At 41.0% G+C, this 19036-nt stretch overlaps 4 protein-coding genes across 4 annotated transcripts; all 4 read right to left on the bottom strand.

Annotated features, from left to right (window-relative positions):
- Positions 1-1254: 1254 nt before the first annotated feature.
- LOC141757390 (tripartite motif-containing protein 16-like) lies at positions 1255-4094 on the bottom strand. The gene has a single exon (XM_074617845.1). The coding sequence runs from the start codon at positions 4002-4004 to the stop codon at positions 2316-2318; it is 1689 nt and encodes a 562-aa protein (XP_074473946.1). The 5' UTR covers positions 4005-4094; the 3' UTR covers positions 1255-2315.
- Positions 4095-5803: 1709 nt separating this feature from the next.
- Positions 5804-8918, bottom strand: LOC141757393 (E3 ubiquitin-protein ligase TRIM8-like). Its single transcript, XM_074617849.1, has 2 exons — positions 7252-8918; positions 5804-7195 (listed from the first exon to the last, which is right to left on the bottom strand). Exons 1-2 carry the CDS (start codon positions 8307-8309, stop codon positions 7177-7179), a joined length of 1077 nt encoding a protein of 358 aa, XP_074473950.1. The 5' UTR covers positions 8310-8918; the 3' UTR covers positions 5804-7176.
- On the bottom strand, positions 5804-12936 carry LOC141757391 (E3 ubiquitin/ISG15 ligase TRIM25-like). The gene is made up of 2 exons (XM_074617847.1): positions 10819-12936; positions 5804-6609 (listed from the first exon to the last, which is right to left on the bottom strand). The coding sequence occupies exon 1, from the start codon at positions 12510-12512 to the stop codon at positions 10833-10835; it is 1680 nt and encodes a 559-aa protein (XP_074473948.1). The 5' UTR covers positions 12513-12936; the 3' UTR covers positions 5804-6609; positions 10819-10832.
- A 550-nt stretch (positions 12937-13486) lies between these two features.
- LOC141757392 (tripartite motif-containing protein 16-like) lies at positions 13487-15919 on the bottom strand. The gene has a single exon (XM_074617848.1). It carries the CDS (start codon positions 15917-15919, stop codon positions 14240-14242), a length of 1680 nt encoding a protein of 559 aa, XP_074473949.1. The 3' UTR covers positions 13487-14239.
- Positions 15920-19036: the final 3117 nt, after the last annotated feature.

The following is a 19036-nucleotide window of genomic DNA, read 5'->3' as shown; positions in this document are numbered from 1 at the left end:
AAAAGAAGCATATCGAAAACTTAAACAAAGAGCTGTGACAAACAAAACAAAACCAACATAAAATAAAAAAAAATAAAAAAATAAAAAATTGCGTTCGAATAGTCCTTTTTGCTTAGGAAGGTTCCTAACGGAGTGAAATGACCCAGAAGTATCTCAGTAGCAGCCATCATAAGAGCTGTTCGAATTCACCAAATGTTAAGGAAAGAGGCTTAGATGCTTCCTTTATTATCTCCTTTAGCATAGGATACACTGGACCATCCTTTACCAAAGGAAAAGAGAGAATAACATCCCACAATTCCTTGCGGCCGCAGCATTAAAAGTGACGCACCATTCGGCCGTTCATAATTTGTAAAAAATGGCTATGTTCATCCATCAAATCAACAATATATAAAACGTTTTTTTTCATATCATTCATGTTTAAATAAGGTATTTCTATTAACTGTAATGGTTCTTTTGTTCCACAAGGTGGAGCCATGTGATGCCTACTGTGGACACGAATCGAGAGAATGCAGTCTGAAGCACTAGGCCTACCAAACATGAATTTATATCCTAACACAAATGATATCTCATTTAGGAAGATGCTACATTCATGGATAATGCATAGTAATCTTTGATAATTAATAACAACGTAATTTTTTTGCACAGTTCTTCCTGGTGAAACAGGTGAGTTTTCTTTTTACTTTTAGTATGTACTGCAGCTGCCCTTACAAAGTAGGTACTGTTGCATGCTGTGTGAATACAATTAGGACATACTATTTCCTCATAACATTGTGCCTTGAACTTTGACCCTCAAACTCATATATCCACTGCACAGAGGATTGTGGGTCAGAATAGCCAGAAAAGCATGCTGGCTTGGATACTGCAAAATGCAACCGGATATAGTAATACATCCTGGTATTTTTGTATGGTATGTGTGTTTAAGAGCACACCAGTCTTATCAGAGGAGCAGTTTGAACTTCGACCTTTTGTGTTTTTTGTCCCTGTTTACAACATCGTGATCATCTTTGTTGTAATGATGTTGTCCTGTTCTCAAATCTCAGCAATGAGCATGGTGAGTACCATGTCATTATAACCAATAGGATGGATAATGATGGTAGTATTATGTAAGGGATTATGTACAGCGAGCTGGTAATTGTTGGATCTTGGGTGTGTGTTTGCAAACAAATTTAAGAGAGAACATAAGAAAACGTGTAAATGAGGCCGAATGACTTCATTCAGACATTTAACTCACCCAGTGTGGTTGATTCCACTGCTGCTTCCCTTTAGTCGGGATTCCACTTCTCTATATTCGACTGCACTTTGTTATGTTTTAGTGGGAAAAGGCCCTCAGTTATACTTTCATATTATTTTCATATTTTCTTTTGTAGCTTTAATACTTTCTTGACTAAACACACAAGGATACTGTATTCATTTTGAAAAAACTTTATTGATTAATTTTGTTCACATATCCAATCAGTAAATTGGTAAACTGGTTCACTCTTTCCATACATTCTTATATCCATATACACGTTATTTAACCTCCAGAGCTCTAGCCTTATTCCTCGGAAAAATCAGGACCAGTTCCTCAATCATCAGGCATGTATGCATATTTGGTCTCATTAGAAAGGTTAGAAATTAAGTAATATGAATAAATGGTAAGTAAACAAAACTACATTAACATGGAGATTCCAATGGAGAAGCAATAAAAAAAAAAGCATAGTATAAAATCTTAATTTCAAAGGCAATATCACCATTAAAGCCATGATCCCACAGACATGTGATGCAACTGAATGTATTATACTACACTTTGACTACAACAGTAACTATAAATTTGATGAAAATACACTAAAATACAACATTTATGATACAATTTATAAAGATATACTCAGGCGCTCTCCATGTTTTGGTCATTTTTATTGTTTACATATTTACTGTTTACTAGAAGTTTTAGTTCAAAATCTATTTATTTCCATATAACCATGTTACAAATAATATAAATATCCCAGAAACATTGAATTAGTAATTAACACAATAGAATACTGATCAATATCAGTGAACAGCTCCATGTCTTTTACCATTAACCATTACATTATGTTGTATATTTCTTTTTGAATATTTTAGTTAATATCTCAGTTTTTAACATTTTTTATTACTTATTTTTTTGTTGTCTTTTACAGTAGACACAATGACCAAAATTAAAAAGGTATTTGAATAAAAAAGAAAACTCCTGTAGTCATATGATCAGTGATTGTGATCAAACCGTGAAGGCAGCTGAGCAGCAAAGATAGATAAAGATCTATTTACACACTCACAACAAAAACTCACCCAGTGCCTCTTTAACAGCCTTTGTCTTCTGGCTCACAAAGCTCAGCCGATGATCTAAAACCCAAAATACTATAAACCCTGAGCCCAGCATAGAGCGGCTGAGTGAATGTGGTCTGGACTCTGTGGAGGAGAGTCATGGTTTCAGAGACGCTGTAGAAACACAGCATACCTGCCCTGTGATCCAGGTACACTCCTACTCTGGAGGACTGAGGACCTGAGATAGAAGTATCACTTCCGTTATGACTGAATTCATAACCTTCATCTGAACAATCTAATGCCCAAGACTTGTCATTGTTTCCAAATTCACTTTCTGCTCCTTTTCTGGCAATATCCTTGTATGTGACAGCTACATGAACTCCTATCCCACTCCACTCTACCTCCCAGTAATGACGTCCAGTCAGACTCTCTTGACCCAGGACCTGAGACCTGTTAATAAACCGATCTGGCTGACTAGAATCCGATTGTTTTTTACTCATGTTTGTTGCTTTTCTGTTCTCCTCAGATAATAACAGCCGAGGGTGTGCTGTGTTTGGATCCAGTGTGATTCTTTGTGAATACTTTAAGAATTCATCTGTGCTCTTGGGCTCTTCTTGTGGCAGTAGCACTTCCAGGTTAGTCAGTGTATGTGAGATCTTGATCCACTCCTCACTAAGAATGTCCTGTAGTCTATCTCTGGCCTCTGACACAGCCACTGGCACATCCTCCCAGTACCTCAGAGGACAGATATTTTTCCTGGGTAAGTCTGTAGATTCACTAAGATGTGACAGAAGGGGGTACCTGAGTAGAAACTGGGTGTGGTCCTCTCCGTGTGACAGCTGCTCCAGCTCAGTGTCTTTCCTCCTCAGTTCGATGATCTCCTCCTCTAGCTCTTTCTGAAGCTCTTTGACTCGACTCACTTCAGTTTTCTGCTGAGATCTGACCTGCTGCTTCACATCTGAGATTCTTTTCTCTATGAGACGGATCAGATCTGTGAAGATATTCTCGCTGTTCTTCACTGCTTTATCAGCAGAGTGATTGATAGCATCCGCCTCCTGCTGGAGCACCTTCACATCTTTCTCTCTCTTCTGGATTCTCTGCTGGATCTTTTGTCGACTCGCCCCGAGCTCTTTCTGCCTCTCAGTCATTTCTGTTGAGGCTAAGACTGTGTCGTGGCCTTTATGTTCATCCATGGAGCAGCGATAACAGATACACTGCTGATCAGTGCGGCAGAAAATCTTCATCACCTCATTGTGAAGAGTGCAGATGTTCTCCTGAAGCTTCTTGGTGGCGTCGACCAGCTTGTGTTTTTCAAAGGCGGGGGATTCATAGTGAGGCTGGAGGTGCTGCTCACAGTAAGAGACCAGACACTGCAGACAGGACTTGAGAGCTTTCAGCTTCCTCCCAGTACAGAAATCACAGGCCACATTTCCAGGTCCGGCATAGCAGTGATCAGCTGGAGCAGCTTGGAGTCCTGTCTTCTTCATTTCCTCCACTAAATCTGCCAACATGGTGTTTTTCAACAGCACAGGCCTCGGTACAAGGAGCAGTCTGCACTGAGGACAGCTGTAGATTCCTTTCTGATCCTCTACATCCCAGTGGCTTTTAATACAGCTCATACAGTAGTTGTGACCACAGGAAATAGTCACCGGATCCTTCAGTAGATCCAAACAGATTGAACAGCAGAGTTTTTCCTCGTCCATCTGAATTCCTCGCTGCGCCATTTCACCTCTCAGAGATAGTGATTGACAAATAGCTTCACTTCCTCATACAAGAAAGACGCTGGGAACTGATCCGAACCAAAACTGAGTTCCCCTTTTGATGTTCACTCACTGATCTGCGGTGAATGAGGTGTGAGCGCACTTGCATGGTTACACCCATCTGTACACTTGCAGATCTGTGAGTGGCGGAGGAAGCAAAACATGTGGACTGACTGAAATTGAGAGCAGTAAGAGGAAGGAAGGGTCATGAGGCTTTGATAGATTCCAGGAAGATAAGTCGTTTACAAGCAAGTCAGTGTGTTCATGTAGCCCCTCTTTACAACATGATGTGAAGAGTTTGAGACATCAGAATGAATGAATTCCACCTAAAAATACATCCTGCTCTCAACACACAACCTAAGATAACCCTGCTGAGATAATAAGTCAGCTTTAGGTTGATGTGTTGACCTAGTCCTCTCACCATTTAGTTCACTTTGGTTTGTTTGTAGCAGCTATGTGACATTATTAAACACATCTGTTCATTAAACCCATTTCATTAATGATGACCTTTAATCTTGACCTGCTCATGTAGAAGAACACAGACAATGTCGGTGCTGTTAGTGACCTGAGGCCTGTACTACGAAGCAGGATTTGGCGTTATCGAGGTAACTTCAGGGTTAACTCTGGGTTTTCGGTTCTACGAAACTGGTTTACTTCTTATTGAGGTAGATCACCATGGTAACTGATGCTGAACGGCTAACCTGCTCCGGAGCAGGTTATGTTCCAGATAAGAGATCAACTCGGATGAAAGCACCTCCTACTGACCAATCACAGCTCGGTGTGGTGATCTTATGGTAATATTACAAACATATGGAGAAATTTAAGTCATAATCCAGGCTAAAACCAACACAGTTAAAACTGACAAATGCAAAAAGAACAGTTGGATTTATGTTGTGGGTGTTTACCGCTTTGAATTATATTTTTATATTTATTTATTTATACTTCGTCACAGAGGAGGGAAGCAGGTGAAAGGATGTTTAAAAAGTCATAGACGCCAATTGGTCAATGTAGGTTTAAAATAGGTGTAATCCATACATCTATCACACTCTTTAAAGCTATTTATATTTAGACGACTATATCTGACTTTTGAGTGTTCCGTTAAATTAATAAATCTGTTAATTTACGCATTCACACATCGGGAGTTTTTTCTTTCACCAGCTGTCCTTCCTGCATTTGGCAGCTTCAACTGTGTGACTTTTAGTCTGGATTAAGTGTTTAACTTCTTCGTATTTGTCTGATATAGTTTACTCTTTGTTAAATGTGCCTCTCTGTCTGCTGTCAGTAGACTTGTCAATGTCTCTGGTTATATGTTGCAAACACCTCCTCGTTCATGTGAACGCGCTCATAACGAGATTGGAAACCCCTGGGTTGACTTACCGAGTTGATAACCAGCTTCGTAGTACAGTTTAGCGAGATCTCGTTTGTTAGGTTAAGTGAAGCCAGATAACGAGAAGATACCCTGGGTATGTTGAACTCGCTTCGTAGTACAGGCCTCAGGTAGACTGTGGTTATGTAGTTTTTATTCATTCAGACTTAGTTAGTGTCACTGCAGGAGGAGCTGCTGCTGCTGTTTTGCTCATTGATCTGTATTTCTTAGTTTTAACTTTTCAGCTCTTTATTTTTACAGTACAACAGCACAGGTATACAGAATACTACAGTCCCTGTTTTTCAGGCCTGAGTGAGAAAAACTGCTTATTAATAAACCCCTTTTTCTCTTCTCTCCAGCACCTCTAGTAGAGGTTCTTAAAGGAACTCACAAGAAATACTTGAAAATCAACTTTATTGATGGATTTTGTTCACATACAATCAGTAAATCCTGGTATAGGACTGGTTCTATCTTTCTATCTGCATATTCACTTCAACAAAAATCAGTCTGTTAAACCAACATGTCATCACTGTGGGGGAAAAACCAACAAGTATCAAAGTAATGATAATTACATAACAACACTTTAACATAATATCACAATAACACTTTATACACTCTGGTAAATATGTGAATCAGGGTTACAATTTATGATTATTTGATTAACCTGATGATTATTTTCTCAATTAATTGATTAATTGTTTGGTCTATAAAATGTAAATAAAAAAAACACTGAACAATGCAATACAATAAATAATTAACTGATTTTCAAAATAGATGTCAATTAATTTCCTGTCAATGCAGTAATGGATTAATCAATGAATTGTTCCAGCTAATGTGGATGTTGCAGTCAGACTCTACTTCATTTCTGTTTTCATTGTTTCAATGTAGAGTTCACAACACAAGTTTGAGTTTCATTGATAGTTTAAAACAAATTAGATTCATACTTTTAACAGAAGATTCTTTCAATATACAGTATATCGTCACCATTTTAACATTAACGGCAAAAACTAAAATAAAAATGCTTATTAATTCAACCAAAACGTTCCAACATTTAAACAATATCAACAGAGAATCAAAGGTAGAAGACAGCAGAGTCATGATTATCAGGTCATCAGTGGGAAGTGCAGAAACATCACAGCAAAGAGGCGAGCAGCAAAGATGAAGAAAAGATCTATTTAAATAAACAGAATCTCCCCCATCCACCTAATCATTTCTGTCTACTTGAGCTCAGCTGTGGATCCATAACCTACAAAAAGTCCAGCATAGAGTGGCTGAGTGAATGTGGTCTGGACTCTGTGGAGGAGAGTCATGGTTTCAGAGACGCTGTAGAAACACAGAATACCTGCACTGTGATCCAGGTACACTCCTACTCTGGAGGACCAAGGACTTGGGATGGGAGTACTGATGTTGTTGTGTCTGAATTCATAACCAGACCTCAAACAATATACTGCCCAAGACTTGTTATCGTTTCCAAATTCACTTTCATGGATTGCTCTTCTTATATATGCGTATGTGACTGCTACTGAAACTTCAAACCCACTCCACTCCACCTCCCAGTAATGACGTCCAGTCAAACTCTCTCTGCTCAGGACCTAATGACTGTCAATGTTGCTGCCTGAACCTGGGCGACCAAGTTGTCGCTGAATTAACATCATTCGCATTCTTACTAGTGATTGAGCCACTGTTGCTTTTCTGATCCCTACAGATAACAACAGCCGTGTGGTTGCTGTGTCTGGATCCAGTGTGATTTGACTTGAATACTGTGAGAAATCAGCCCTTGTCTTGGGCTCTGCCTGTGGCAGTAAAATATCCACTTCAGTCCCTGTCAGTGAGATCTTGGTCCACGCCTCAGTAAGAATGTTTTCGAGTTTATCTCTGGCCTCTGACACAGCTGCTGTCACATCCTCAAAGTGTCGCACAGGACGGATATTGATGCTAGATGACTTTTTAGAGACAGCGAGATTTGACAGCGAGGTGTAGTTCTGTAGAAACTGGGTGTGGTCCTCTGTGTGTGAGAGCTGCTCCAGTTCAGTGTCTCTCCTCCTCAGATCAGTGATCTCCTGCTGCAGCTTCTCCTGAAGCTCTTTGACTTGACTCACTTTAGATTTCTGCTGAGATCTGACCTGCTGCTTCACATCTGAGATTCTTTTCTCAATGAGACGGATCAGATCTGTGAAGATCTTTTCGCTGTCCTCCACTATTTTATCAACAGAGTGATTGATAGTCTCCACCTCCTGCTGGAGCACCTTCACATCTTTCTCTCTGTTCTGGATTATCTGCTGGATCTTTTGTCGACTCGCCCCGAGCTCTTCCTGCCTCTCAGTCATTTCTGCTGCAGCTGAAACTGTGTCGTGGCCTTTATGTTCATCCATGGAGCAGAGATAACAGATACACTGCTGATCAGTGCGGCAGAAAATCTTCATCACCTCATTGTGACGAGTGCAGATGTTCTCCTGAAGCTTCTTGGAGGGGTCGACCAGCTTGTGTTTCTTTAATGGAACAACTTCATAGTGAGGCTGGAGGTGCTGCTCACAGTAAGAGACCAGACACTGCAGACAGGACTTGAGAGCTTTCAGCTTCCTCCCAGTACAGAAATCACAGGCCACATCTCCAGGTCCGGCATAGCAGTGATCAGCTGGAGCAGCTTGGAGTCCTGTCTTCTTCAGTTCCTCCACTACATCTGCCAACATGGTGTTTTTCACCAGAGCAGGCCTCGGTCCAAAGGTCTGTCTGCACTGAGGACAGCTGTAGATTCCCTTCTGATCCTCTTCATCCCAGTGGCTTTTAATACAGCTCATACAGTAGTTGTGACCACAGGAAATAGTCACCGGATCCTTCAGTAGATTCAAACAGATCGAACAGCAGAGTTTTTCCTCGTCCATCTGAATTCCTCGCTGCGCCATTTCACCTCTCAGAGACAGTGAATGAAAAATAGCTTCACTTCCTCATACAAGAAAGACGCTGGGCACTGATCCGAACCAAAACTGAGTTCCCCTTTTGATGTTCACTCACTGATCTGCGGTGAATGAGGTGTGAGCGCACTTGCATGGTTACACCCATCTGTACACTTGCAGATCTGTGAGTGGCGGAGGAAGCAGGAAACATGTGGACTGACTGGGACTGGCTGAACTTGAGAGCAGTAAGAAGAAGGAAGGGTCATGAGGCATTATATAGATTCCAGGAAGATAAGTCGTTTACAAGCAAGTCAGTGTGTTCATGTAGCCCCTCTTTAGAATATGATATGAACAGTTGAAGACTGGATTCCACCTAAAAATACATCCTGCTCTCAACACACAACCTAAGATAACCCTGCTGAGATAATAAGTCAGGTTTAGGTTGATGTGTTGACCTAGTCCTCTCATCATTTAGTTCACTTTGGTTTGTTTGTAGCAGCTATGTGACATTATTAAACACATCTGTTCATTAAACCCATTTCATTAATGACGACCTTTAATCTTGACCTGCTCATGTAGAAGAACACAGACAATGTCGGTGCTGTTAGTGACCTGGCTTTGAACTCTTCAGGGTTTATTACCACATCAGGGACAAGAAAACGTTTTCACAAACAAGTTATAGCAGAGTGCATCTTGATGTATGATCATAACCACGTTGATTCTGAGTGCATTATCAGCAGAGAGTAGAGAGACAGTAAAGGAGTCAGTCAGGGAAGGAGCAAATGAAAAGGTTATTTTCATATCTCTGTCTCCACTCCTGGTTGTTTTTCATTTCATGTTTTCACCACCAGGTGTCCCCCCTGGCTTAGTCTTCCCTTGGTGACAGTGATAGGCCTCTTTTACAGCAGACATTTTGACTTGTTTAGTATTTTTCTGTGTTTTTGTGTGGCTCTCTTTGGTATTGTGTTGATTTATTCTCTTTGTTCTCAGCTGTTTAGTTTCCTGTTTGTGCACAGTAAAGTGTATCCATGTACTGAATCCACCCTCTCTACATATCAAAATAAGTAAATAGGTTAATGAAAACACATTGTGTACTACATGTTATTGTGGATGCTGCCTCATTAAATAGACAGAAATTTCAATCGTTTATGAAAAATAAATGAACGTAACTAACCTCCTGAGTTAGTTAAGAAGAATTATCACATTTTATAAATTGAATTTTATAAATGCCTGAATGACCCAAACATTTGGTTTCACTCTAGTATCCACCCAGGACCATGATGCACATTAGAGTGTGATGGTCATGTATATCAACTGGTGTTTGTTGTGCAAAAGGCCAAAGAAAAACTGAGGAAAAATAGAGCTACTATTTGATGTTCTCAGTTTTTCTATCTCTGTCCATTTTAACTGACTTAAACAGTTGTGAAATATCCATAAACCTTTTTTATCATTATTCATTATTATCATTATTATGTGTGTATTTTTAGGGAGAGTGGCCTTCACAATAGTCTCCAGTGGATTGTTGTTAGTGTTGTGTAATGTACAGGTAGACTGTGGTTATGTAGTTTTTATTCATTCAGACTTAGTTAGTGTCACTGCAGGAGGAGCTGCTGCTGTTTTGCTCATTGATCTGTATTTCTTAGTTTTGACTTTTCAGCTCTTCATTTTTACAGTACAACAGCGCAGGTATACAGAATACTACAGTCCCTGTTTTTCAGGCCTGAGTGAGAAAAACTGCTTATTAATAAACCCCTTTTTCTCTTCTCTCCAGCACCTCTAGTAGAGGTTCTTAAATGAACTCACAAGAAATACTTGAAAATCAACTTTATTGATGGATTTTGTTCACATACAATCAGTAAATCCTGGTATAGGACTGGTTCTATCTTTCTATCTGCATATTCACTTCAACAAAAATCAGTCTGTTAAACCAACATGTCATCACTGTGGGGGAAAAACCAACAAGTATCAAAGTAATGATAATTACATGATAACACTTTAACATTATAACACAATAACACTTTATACACTCTGGTAAATATGTGAATCAGGGTTACAATTTATGATTTGATTAATTAACGTATTAATTGTTTGGTCTATAAAATGTTAGAAAACACTGAACAATGCAATACAATAAATAACTAATAGATTATCTAAATAGATGTCAATTAATTTTCTGTCAATCCAGTAATGGATTAATCAATGAATTGTTCCAGCTAATGTGGATGTTGCAGTCAGACTCTACTTCATTTGTGTTTTCATTGTTTCAATGTAGAGTTCACAACAAAAGTTTCATTGATATTTTGAAACAAATTAGATTCATACTTTTAACAGAAGATTCTTTGAATATACAGTATATTAACATTATCAACCAAAACCTTCCAACATCTAAACGATATCAACAGAGTTACAATCATCAGTTCAACAGTGGGAAGTGCAGAAACATCACAGCAAAGAGAGGTGAGCAGCAAAGATGAAGAAAAGATCTATTTAAATGAAAAACAGAATCTCCCCCATCCACCCATTCATTCCAGTCTACTTGATCTCAGCTGTGGATCCATTGAAAACCCAAAGTCCAGCATAGAGTGGCCTAGTGAATGTGGTCTGGACTCTGTGGAGGAGAGTCATGGTTTCAGAGACGCTGTAGAAACACAGAATACCTGCACAGTAATCCAGGTACACTCCTACTCTGGAGGACCGAGGACCTGGGATGGGAGTTCTGATGTTGTTGTGTCTTAATTCATAACCATTTATCAAACAATCTAATGCCCAAGACTTGTCATTGTTCCCATATCCACTTTCATAGACTGCTCTTCTCATATGTGCGTATGTGACTGCTACTGAAACTGCACCCCCACTCCACTCCACCTCCCAGTAATGACGTCCAGTCAAACTCTGTCTGCTCAGGACCTGAAAACTGTCAATGTTGCTGTGTGAACCTGGGAGACCAAATTGTAACATCATTAGCTCTGTGCGTGTTGATGCTCTCGTCATTGTTGCTTTTCTGTTCCCTTCAGATAATAACATCTGTGTGTTTGCTGTGTTTGGATCCAGTGTGATTTGACATGAATACTGTAAGAAATCAGCCCTGGTCTTGGGCTCTGCCTGTGGCAGTAAAATATTCACTTCAGTCCCTCTCAGTGAGATCTTGGTCCACGCCTCAGTAAGAATGTTCTCGAGTTTATCTCTGACCTCTGACACAGCTGCTGTCACATCCTCAAAGTGTCGCACAGGACGGATATTGATGCTGGATGACTTTTTAAAGACAGCGAGATTTGACAGCGAGGGATAGTTCTGTAGAAACTGGGTGTGGTCCTCTGTGTGTGACAGCTGCTCCAGTTCAGTGTCTCTCTTCCTCAGATCAGTGATCTCCTGCTGCAGCTTCTCCTGAAGCTCTTTGACTCGACTCACTTTAGATTTCTGCAGAGATCTGACCTGCTGCTTCACATCGGAGCTTCTTTTCTCAAAGAGACGGATCACATCTGTGAAGATCTTCTCGCTGTTCTTCACTGCTTTATCAGCAGAGTGATTGATAGCATCCACCTCCTGCTGGAGCACCTTCACATCTTTCTCTCTGTTCTGGATTCTCTGCTGGATCTTTTGTCGACTCGCCCCGAGCTCTTTCTGCCTCTCAGTCATTTCTGCTGCAGCTGAAACTGTGTCGTGGCCTTTATGTTCATCCATGGAGCAGAGATAACAGATACACTGCTGATCAGTGCGGCAGAAAATCTTCATCACCTCATTGTGACGAGTGCAGATGTTCTCCTGAAGCTTCTTGGAGGGGTCGACCAGCTTGTGTTTTTCAAAGGCGGGGGATTCATAGTGAGGCTGGAGGTGCTGCTCACAGAAAGAGACCAGACACTGCAGACATGACTTGAAAGCTTTCAGCTTTCTCCCAGTGCAGGAATCACAGGCCACATCTCCAGGTCCGGCATAGCAGTGATCAGCTGGAGCAGCTTGGAGTCCTGTCTTCTTCATTTCCTCCACTAAATCTGCCAACATGGTGTTTTTCAACAGCACAGGCCTCGGTACAAGGAGCAGTCTGCACTGAGGACAGCTGTAGATTCCTTTCTGATCCTCTACATCCCAGTGGCTTCTAATACAGCTCATACAGTAGTTGTGACCACAGGAAATAGTCACCGGATCCTTCAGTAGATCCAAACAGATCGAACAGCAGAGTTTTTCCTTGTCCATCTCAATTCCTCGCTGCGCCATTTCACCTCTCAGAGACAGTGAATGACAAATAGTTTCACTTTCTCATACAAGAAAGACGCTGGGAACTGATCCAAACCAAAACTGAGTTCCCTTTTTCATGTTCACTCACTGATCTGCATTGAATGGGGTGTGAGCGCACTTGCACTTCCCAGTATGATGGTTACATCCATCTGCAGGAAACATGTGGACTGACTGGGACTGGCTGAACTTGATAACAGTGAGAGGAAGGAGGGGTTATCAGGCTTTCATACATTCCAGGAAAATAAGTTGCTTGTGAAAAATAAATGAACGTAACTAACCTCCTGAGTTAGTTAAGAAGAATTATCACATTTTCTAAATTGAATTTTATAAATGCCTGAATGACCCAAACATTTGGTTTCACTCTAGTATCCACCCAGGACCATGATGCACATTAGAGTGTGATGGTCCTGTATATCAACTGGTGTTTGTTGTGCAAAAAATGACAAAGAAAAACTGAGGAAAAATAGAGCTACTATTTGATGTTCTCAGTTTTTCTATCTCTGTCCATTTTAACTGACTTAAACAGTTGTGAAATATCCATGAACCTTTTTTATCATTATTCATTATTATCATTATTATGTCTGTATTTTTAGGGAGAGTGGCCTTCACAATAGTCTCCAGTGGATTGTTGTTAGTGTTGTGTAATGTACAGGTAGACTGTGGTTATGTAGTTTTTATTCATTCAGACTTAGTTAGTGTCACTGCAGGAGGAGCTGCTGCTGTTTTGCTCATTGATCTGTATTTCTTAGTTTTAACTTTACAGCTCTTTATTTTTACAGTACAACAGCGCAGGTACACAGAATACTACAGTCCCTGTTTTTCAGGCCTGAGTGAGAAAAACTGCTTATTAATAAACCCCTTTTTCTCTTCTCTCCAGCTCCTCTAGTAGAGGTTCTTAAATGAACTCACAAGAAATACTTGAAAATCAACTTTATTGATGGATTTCGTTCACATACAATCAGTAAATCCTGGTATAGGACTGGTTCTATCTTTCTATCTGCATATTCACTTCAACAAAAATCAGTCTGTTAAACCAACATGTCATCACTGTGGGGGAAAAACCAACAAGTATCAAAGTAATGATAATGACATAATAAAACTTTAACATAATAACACAATAACACTTTATACACTCTGGTAAATATGTAAATCAGGGTTGCAATTTATGATTTGATTAATTAACGTATTAATTGTTTGGTCAATAAAATGTCAGAAAACACTGAACAATGCAATACAATAAATAATTAATAGATTATCCAAATAGTTGCCAATTCATTTTCTGTCAATCCAGTAATGGATTAATCAATGAATTGTTCCAGCTAATGTGGATGTTGCAGTCAGACTCTACTTCATTTCTGTTTTTATTGTTTCAATGTAGAGTTCACAACACAAGTTTCATTGATATTTTAAAACAAATTAGATTCATACTTTTAACAGAAGATTCTTTCAATATACAGTATATCGTCACCATTTTAACATTAACGGCAAAAACTAAAATGAATATGCTTATTAATTCAACCAAAACGTTCCAACATTTAAACAATATCAACAGAGAATCAAAGGTAGAAGACAGCAGAGTCATGATTATCAGGTCATCAGTGGGAAGTGCAGAAACATCACAGCAAAGAGAGGCGAGCAACAAAGATGAAGAAAAGATCTATTTAAATGAAAAACAGAATCTCCCCCATCCACCTAATCATTCCAGTCTACTTGAGCTCAGCTGTGCATCCATCAAAAATCCAAAGTCCAGCATAGAGTGGCTCAGTGAATGTGGTCTGGACTCTGTGGAGGAGAGTCATGGTTTCAGAGACGATGTAGAAACACAGAATACCTGCACTGTGATCCAGGTACACTCCTACTCTGGAGGACTGAGGACCTGAGATGTGAGTTATGATGTTGTTATGACTGAATTCATAATGATTTGCCAACCACTGTACTGCCCAAGACTTGTCATTGTTCCCAAATTCTCTATCATAGACTTCTCTTCTCCTATACGCGTATGTGACTGCTACTGAAACTGCAAACCCACTATACTCCACCTCCCAGTAATGACGTCCAGTCAAACTCTCTCTGCTCACGACCTGTTGACTGTCACTGTTGCTGAATGAACATGGGCGACCAAATTGTAACATCTTTACATCTGTGCGTGTTGATGTATTCCTCATTGTTGCTTTTCTGTTCCCTTCAGATAATAACATCCGTCTGTTTGCTGTTTTTGGATCCAGTGTGATTTGGCATGAATACTGTAAGACATCAGCCCTGGTCTTGGGCTGTGCCTGTCGAAGTAAAATATTCACTTCAGTCCCTGTCAGTGAGATCTTGGTCCACGCCTCAGTAAGAATGTTCTCGAGTTTATCTCTGACCTCTGACACAGCTGCTGTCACATCCTCAAAGTGTCGCACAGGACGGATATTGATGCTGGATGACTTTTTAGAGACAGCGAGATTTGACAGCGAGGGGTAGTTCTGTAGAAACTGGGTGTGGTCCTCTGTGTGTGACAGCTGCTCCAGGTCAGTGTCTCTCTTCCTCAGATCAGTGATCTCCTGCTGCAGCTTCTCCTGAAGCTCTTTGACTCGACTCACTTTAGATTTCTGCTGAGATCTGACCTGCTGCTTCACATCTGAGATTCTTTTCTCAAAGAGACGGATCAGATCTGTGAAGATCTTTTCGCTGTTCTTCAATGCTTTATCAGCAGAGTGATTGATAGCTTCCACGTCCTGCTGGAGCACCTTCACATCTTTCTCTCTGTTCTGGATTCTCTGCTGGATCTTTTGTCGACTCGCCCCGAGCTCTTTCTGCCTCTCAGTCATTTCTGCTGCAGCTGAAACTGTGTCGTGGCCTTTATGTTCATCCATGGAGCAGAGATAACAGATACACTGCTGATCAGTGCGGCAGAAAATCTTCATCACCTCATTGTGACGAGTGCAGATGTTCTCCTGAAGCTTCTTGGAGGGGTCGACCAGCTTGTGTTTCTTTAATGGAACAACTTCATAGTGAGGCTGGAGGTGGTGCTCACAGTAAGAGACCAGACACTGCAGACAGGACTTGAGAGCTTTCAGCTTCCTCCCAGTGCAGAAATCACAGGCCACATCTCCAGGTCCGGCATAGCAGTGATCAGCTGGAGCAGCTCGGAGTCCTGTCTTCTTCAGGTCCTCCACTAAATCTGCCAACATGGTGTTTTTCACCAGAGCAGGCCTCGGTCCAAAGGTCTGTCTGCACTGAGGACAGCTGTAGATTCCCTTCTGATCCTCTTCATCCCAGTGGCTTTTAATACAGCTCATACAGTAGTTGTGACCACAGGAAATAGTCACCGGACGATTCAGTAGATCCAAACAGATAGAACAGCAGAGTTTTTCCTCGTCCATCTGAATTCTTTGCTGCGCCATTTCACCTCTCAGAGACAGTGAATGACAAATAGTTTCACTTGCTCATACAAGAAAGACGCTGGGAACTGATCCAAACCAAAACTGAGGGGGCGGAGGAAGCAGGAGACATGTGGACTGACTGGTTGAACTTGAGAGCAGGGAGAGGAAGGAGGGTTTATCAGGTGACTTAGTTTATAGAGTAACAAAGTCTGCGTAGGTTGGGTTGGAGTGGAGGATCGACTGGTCAAACAAACAGAGGACTTTCACACAGGAGACCAGTGTTCGTGTCCCGTTGTGAAACCTAAAGTCAACGTTGAGTTATTTCAATGTCACGTCACATACTTGCTCGTAAATCGTCCTTTTCACGACATTAACCATGTGTTGAAAACTGCAACCATTACGGTTAAATTTAGGAAACACTCCAGAGTTTCGTATTACAGTGGAGGAAGCAGCGCCAACCTCCAGTGCTGAGAATTGAAGCCAACGCGGAAGTGCCAAAAGCCACATTTCTTGGAATGGCCAGAAAATTAGGCGTAGTTAAGGGCGTGGCCAATGTGAGTGACCGGTGGGTGCCGTACCAGGTCGAGCTGTCTCCTATGCTGCGTCACTCGGGTCCACTCCACCGTCTATCCACCTCTTTGGATTAGCCAGGAGTTAAGGCCTTTACACACCGGGGGCGTGATGAATAAACGACACCAAAATGCTAAATATTGGCAGGCCAAGATGGCGACGGCGGGAGCCACCCACTTTGAGCTTCACAACAGAACAAACGACTTATGTGGTCGTATGGGTTGGAGGACTTATTAAAATTACACATTACGCATACTACGCGTATGATCGTGTTAAAATATCTTTAGGAGAGCACGTTGCCTTAGATGGGAACAAAACCTGATGAGGAAAGAAACAGCCTTAGCCGGAGGGAGCAGAACAGAAAAGAAGACGAGAGATAAAAGAAGTGAAAAGCTTCTCAATGGTGTTCACAATGTGAATTAACCTTTGTGTTGCGTACCATGCCCTGCACGAGAGATTCTTGTCTCGTTCCTCTTGGTCAGAGTTGAATTGCAAAACTGCCACGATACAGGCTTTGATACATTCCAGGAAGAGGAGTGTTTAACGCAGGGCCGGCTTAAAGCTGCAGTGGGTAGAAATGGAGCAAATGTCATTAAAAGAAGTTATTGGACATGAGACAGGTAATCTGAAAAAAATCATGTGCCTCTGTGTCCTCCGGTGCTCCAAATGGCATCTGCAAGATTTCGGAACAGACTGGAAGAAAACAGCCAATCAGAGCCGAGCTGGAGTCTGCCGTCCACCTGTCGTCTATGAGAGCCGGCTGTCAATCACTCGCAAACTCCGACCAAATGGTCAAACTAGGCAGCGCTGATCAAATATGAATCAATATTCTGTTACTGTAATGCCTATGTCTCGCCTCAAATGTTTTCAAAAAGATCTTGTAGTGTACTGTTTAGCTGTAAAATGAGAACGTTTGTGACCTGGCAGCCATGTTGAGATGTTTTGAGGAAATACCAAGCCCCGCCCACCAGCCGGAGCACAGCCAATAGGAACGCTCAATAGGAACGCTCTCTCTCTGGAATGACCTGTGATTGGTCAAAGTCTCCCGTCACAGGCTAGATTATTTAAAGCCTGAAAACAGAGCCATGAGGATGTGCAGAGGTCTAGTTTTCTCTCAGAGCACTGTGGCTCAGAGGGTAGAGCAGTTTGTCCACCACTCGGAAGATCGGTGTTTTGATCCCCGGCTGCTCCGGGTCACATGTCCATGTGTCCTTGGGCAAGACACTTAACCCCAAATTGCTTCCGAAGGCAGTGTGTGAATGACTATTTAGATTAGATCCTGATGGGCAAAGTTGGCACCTTAGCAGCCTCTGCTGTCAGTGTATGAGTTGGTGTGTGAATGTGTGAATGGGTGAATGCTGACATGTAGTGTAAAGCGCTTTGAGTTGTAGGAAGACTAGAAAAACGCTTTATAAATGCACGTCCATTTACCATTTGAATAACAAGATGCTGAAAGGTTATTATGCCAAACATATACTGCCTACTACCACATTAAGGCATAGGCCGCCCCCAGGGACCAATTCTTTATTTATATTATAATAAACACAGTTATTTATGAAAATAAAAATCTTAATTTTTATCTTAAAACCATGGTGATGTCTGATGTGTGTTGTGGTTTACGGGGCTAGGGTTAAGGTTCTGGTAGGTAGAAGGGGGGAGAGGGTATCTCCTCCTCCTGGTCTCTCCTCTTTACAACATGATATGAAGAGTTTGAAACTGGATTCCACATAAAAATACATCCTGCTCTCAACACACAACCTAAGATAACCCTGCTAAGATAATAAGTCAGCTTTAGGTTGATGTGTTGACCTAGTCCTCTCACCATTTAGTTCACTTTGGTTTGTTTGTAGCAGCTATGTGACATTATTAAACACATCTGTTCATTAAACCCATTTCATTAATGATGACCTTTAATCTTGACCTGCTCATGTAGAAGAACACAGACAATGTCGGTGCTGTTAGTGACCTGAGGCCTGTACTACGAAGCAATATTTGGCGTTATCGAGGTAACTTCAGGGTTAACTCTGGGTTTTCGGTTCTACGAAACTGGTTCACTTCTTATCGAGGTAGATCACCATGGTAACTGATGCTGAACGGCTAACCTGCTCCGGAGCAGGTTATGTTCCAGATAAGAGATCAACTCGGATGAAAGCACCTCCTACTGACCAATCAGAGCTCGGTGTGGTGATTTGATGGTAATATTACACACATATGAAGAAATTTAAATCATAATCCAGGCTAAAACCAACACAGTTAAAACTGACAAATGCAAAAAGAACAGTTGGATTTATGTTGTGGGTGTTTACCGCTTTGAATTATATTTTTATATTTATTTATTTATACTTCGTCACAGAGAGGGAAAGCAGGTGAAAGGAGGTTTAAAAAGTCACAGACACCAATTTGTCAACGTAGTTTTAAAATAGGTGTAATCCATTCATCTATCACACTCTTTAAAGCTATTTATATTTAGACGACTATATCTGACTTTTGAGTGTTCCGTTAAATTAATAAATCTGTTAATTGACGCATTCACACATCGGGAGTTTTTTCTTTCACCAGCTGTCCTTC

Source organism: Sebastes fasciatus, chromosome 19 (genome assembly GCF_043250625.1).
Source record: "Sebastes fasciatus isolate fSebFas1 chromosome 19, fSebFas1.pri, whole genome shotgun sequence".
Classification (NCBI taxonomy): domain Eukaryota; kingdom Metazoa; phylum Chordata; class Actinopteri; order Perciformes; family Sebastidae; genus Sebastes; species Sebastes fasciatus.
Note: the sequence above shows the minus strand (reverse complement) of the source record. Positions and strands in the feature narration are given on the sequence as shown.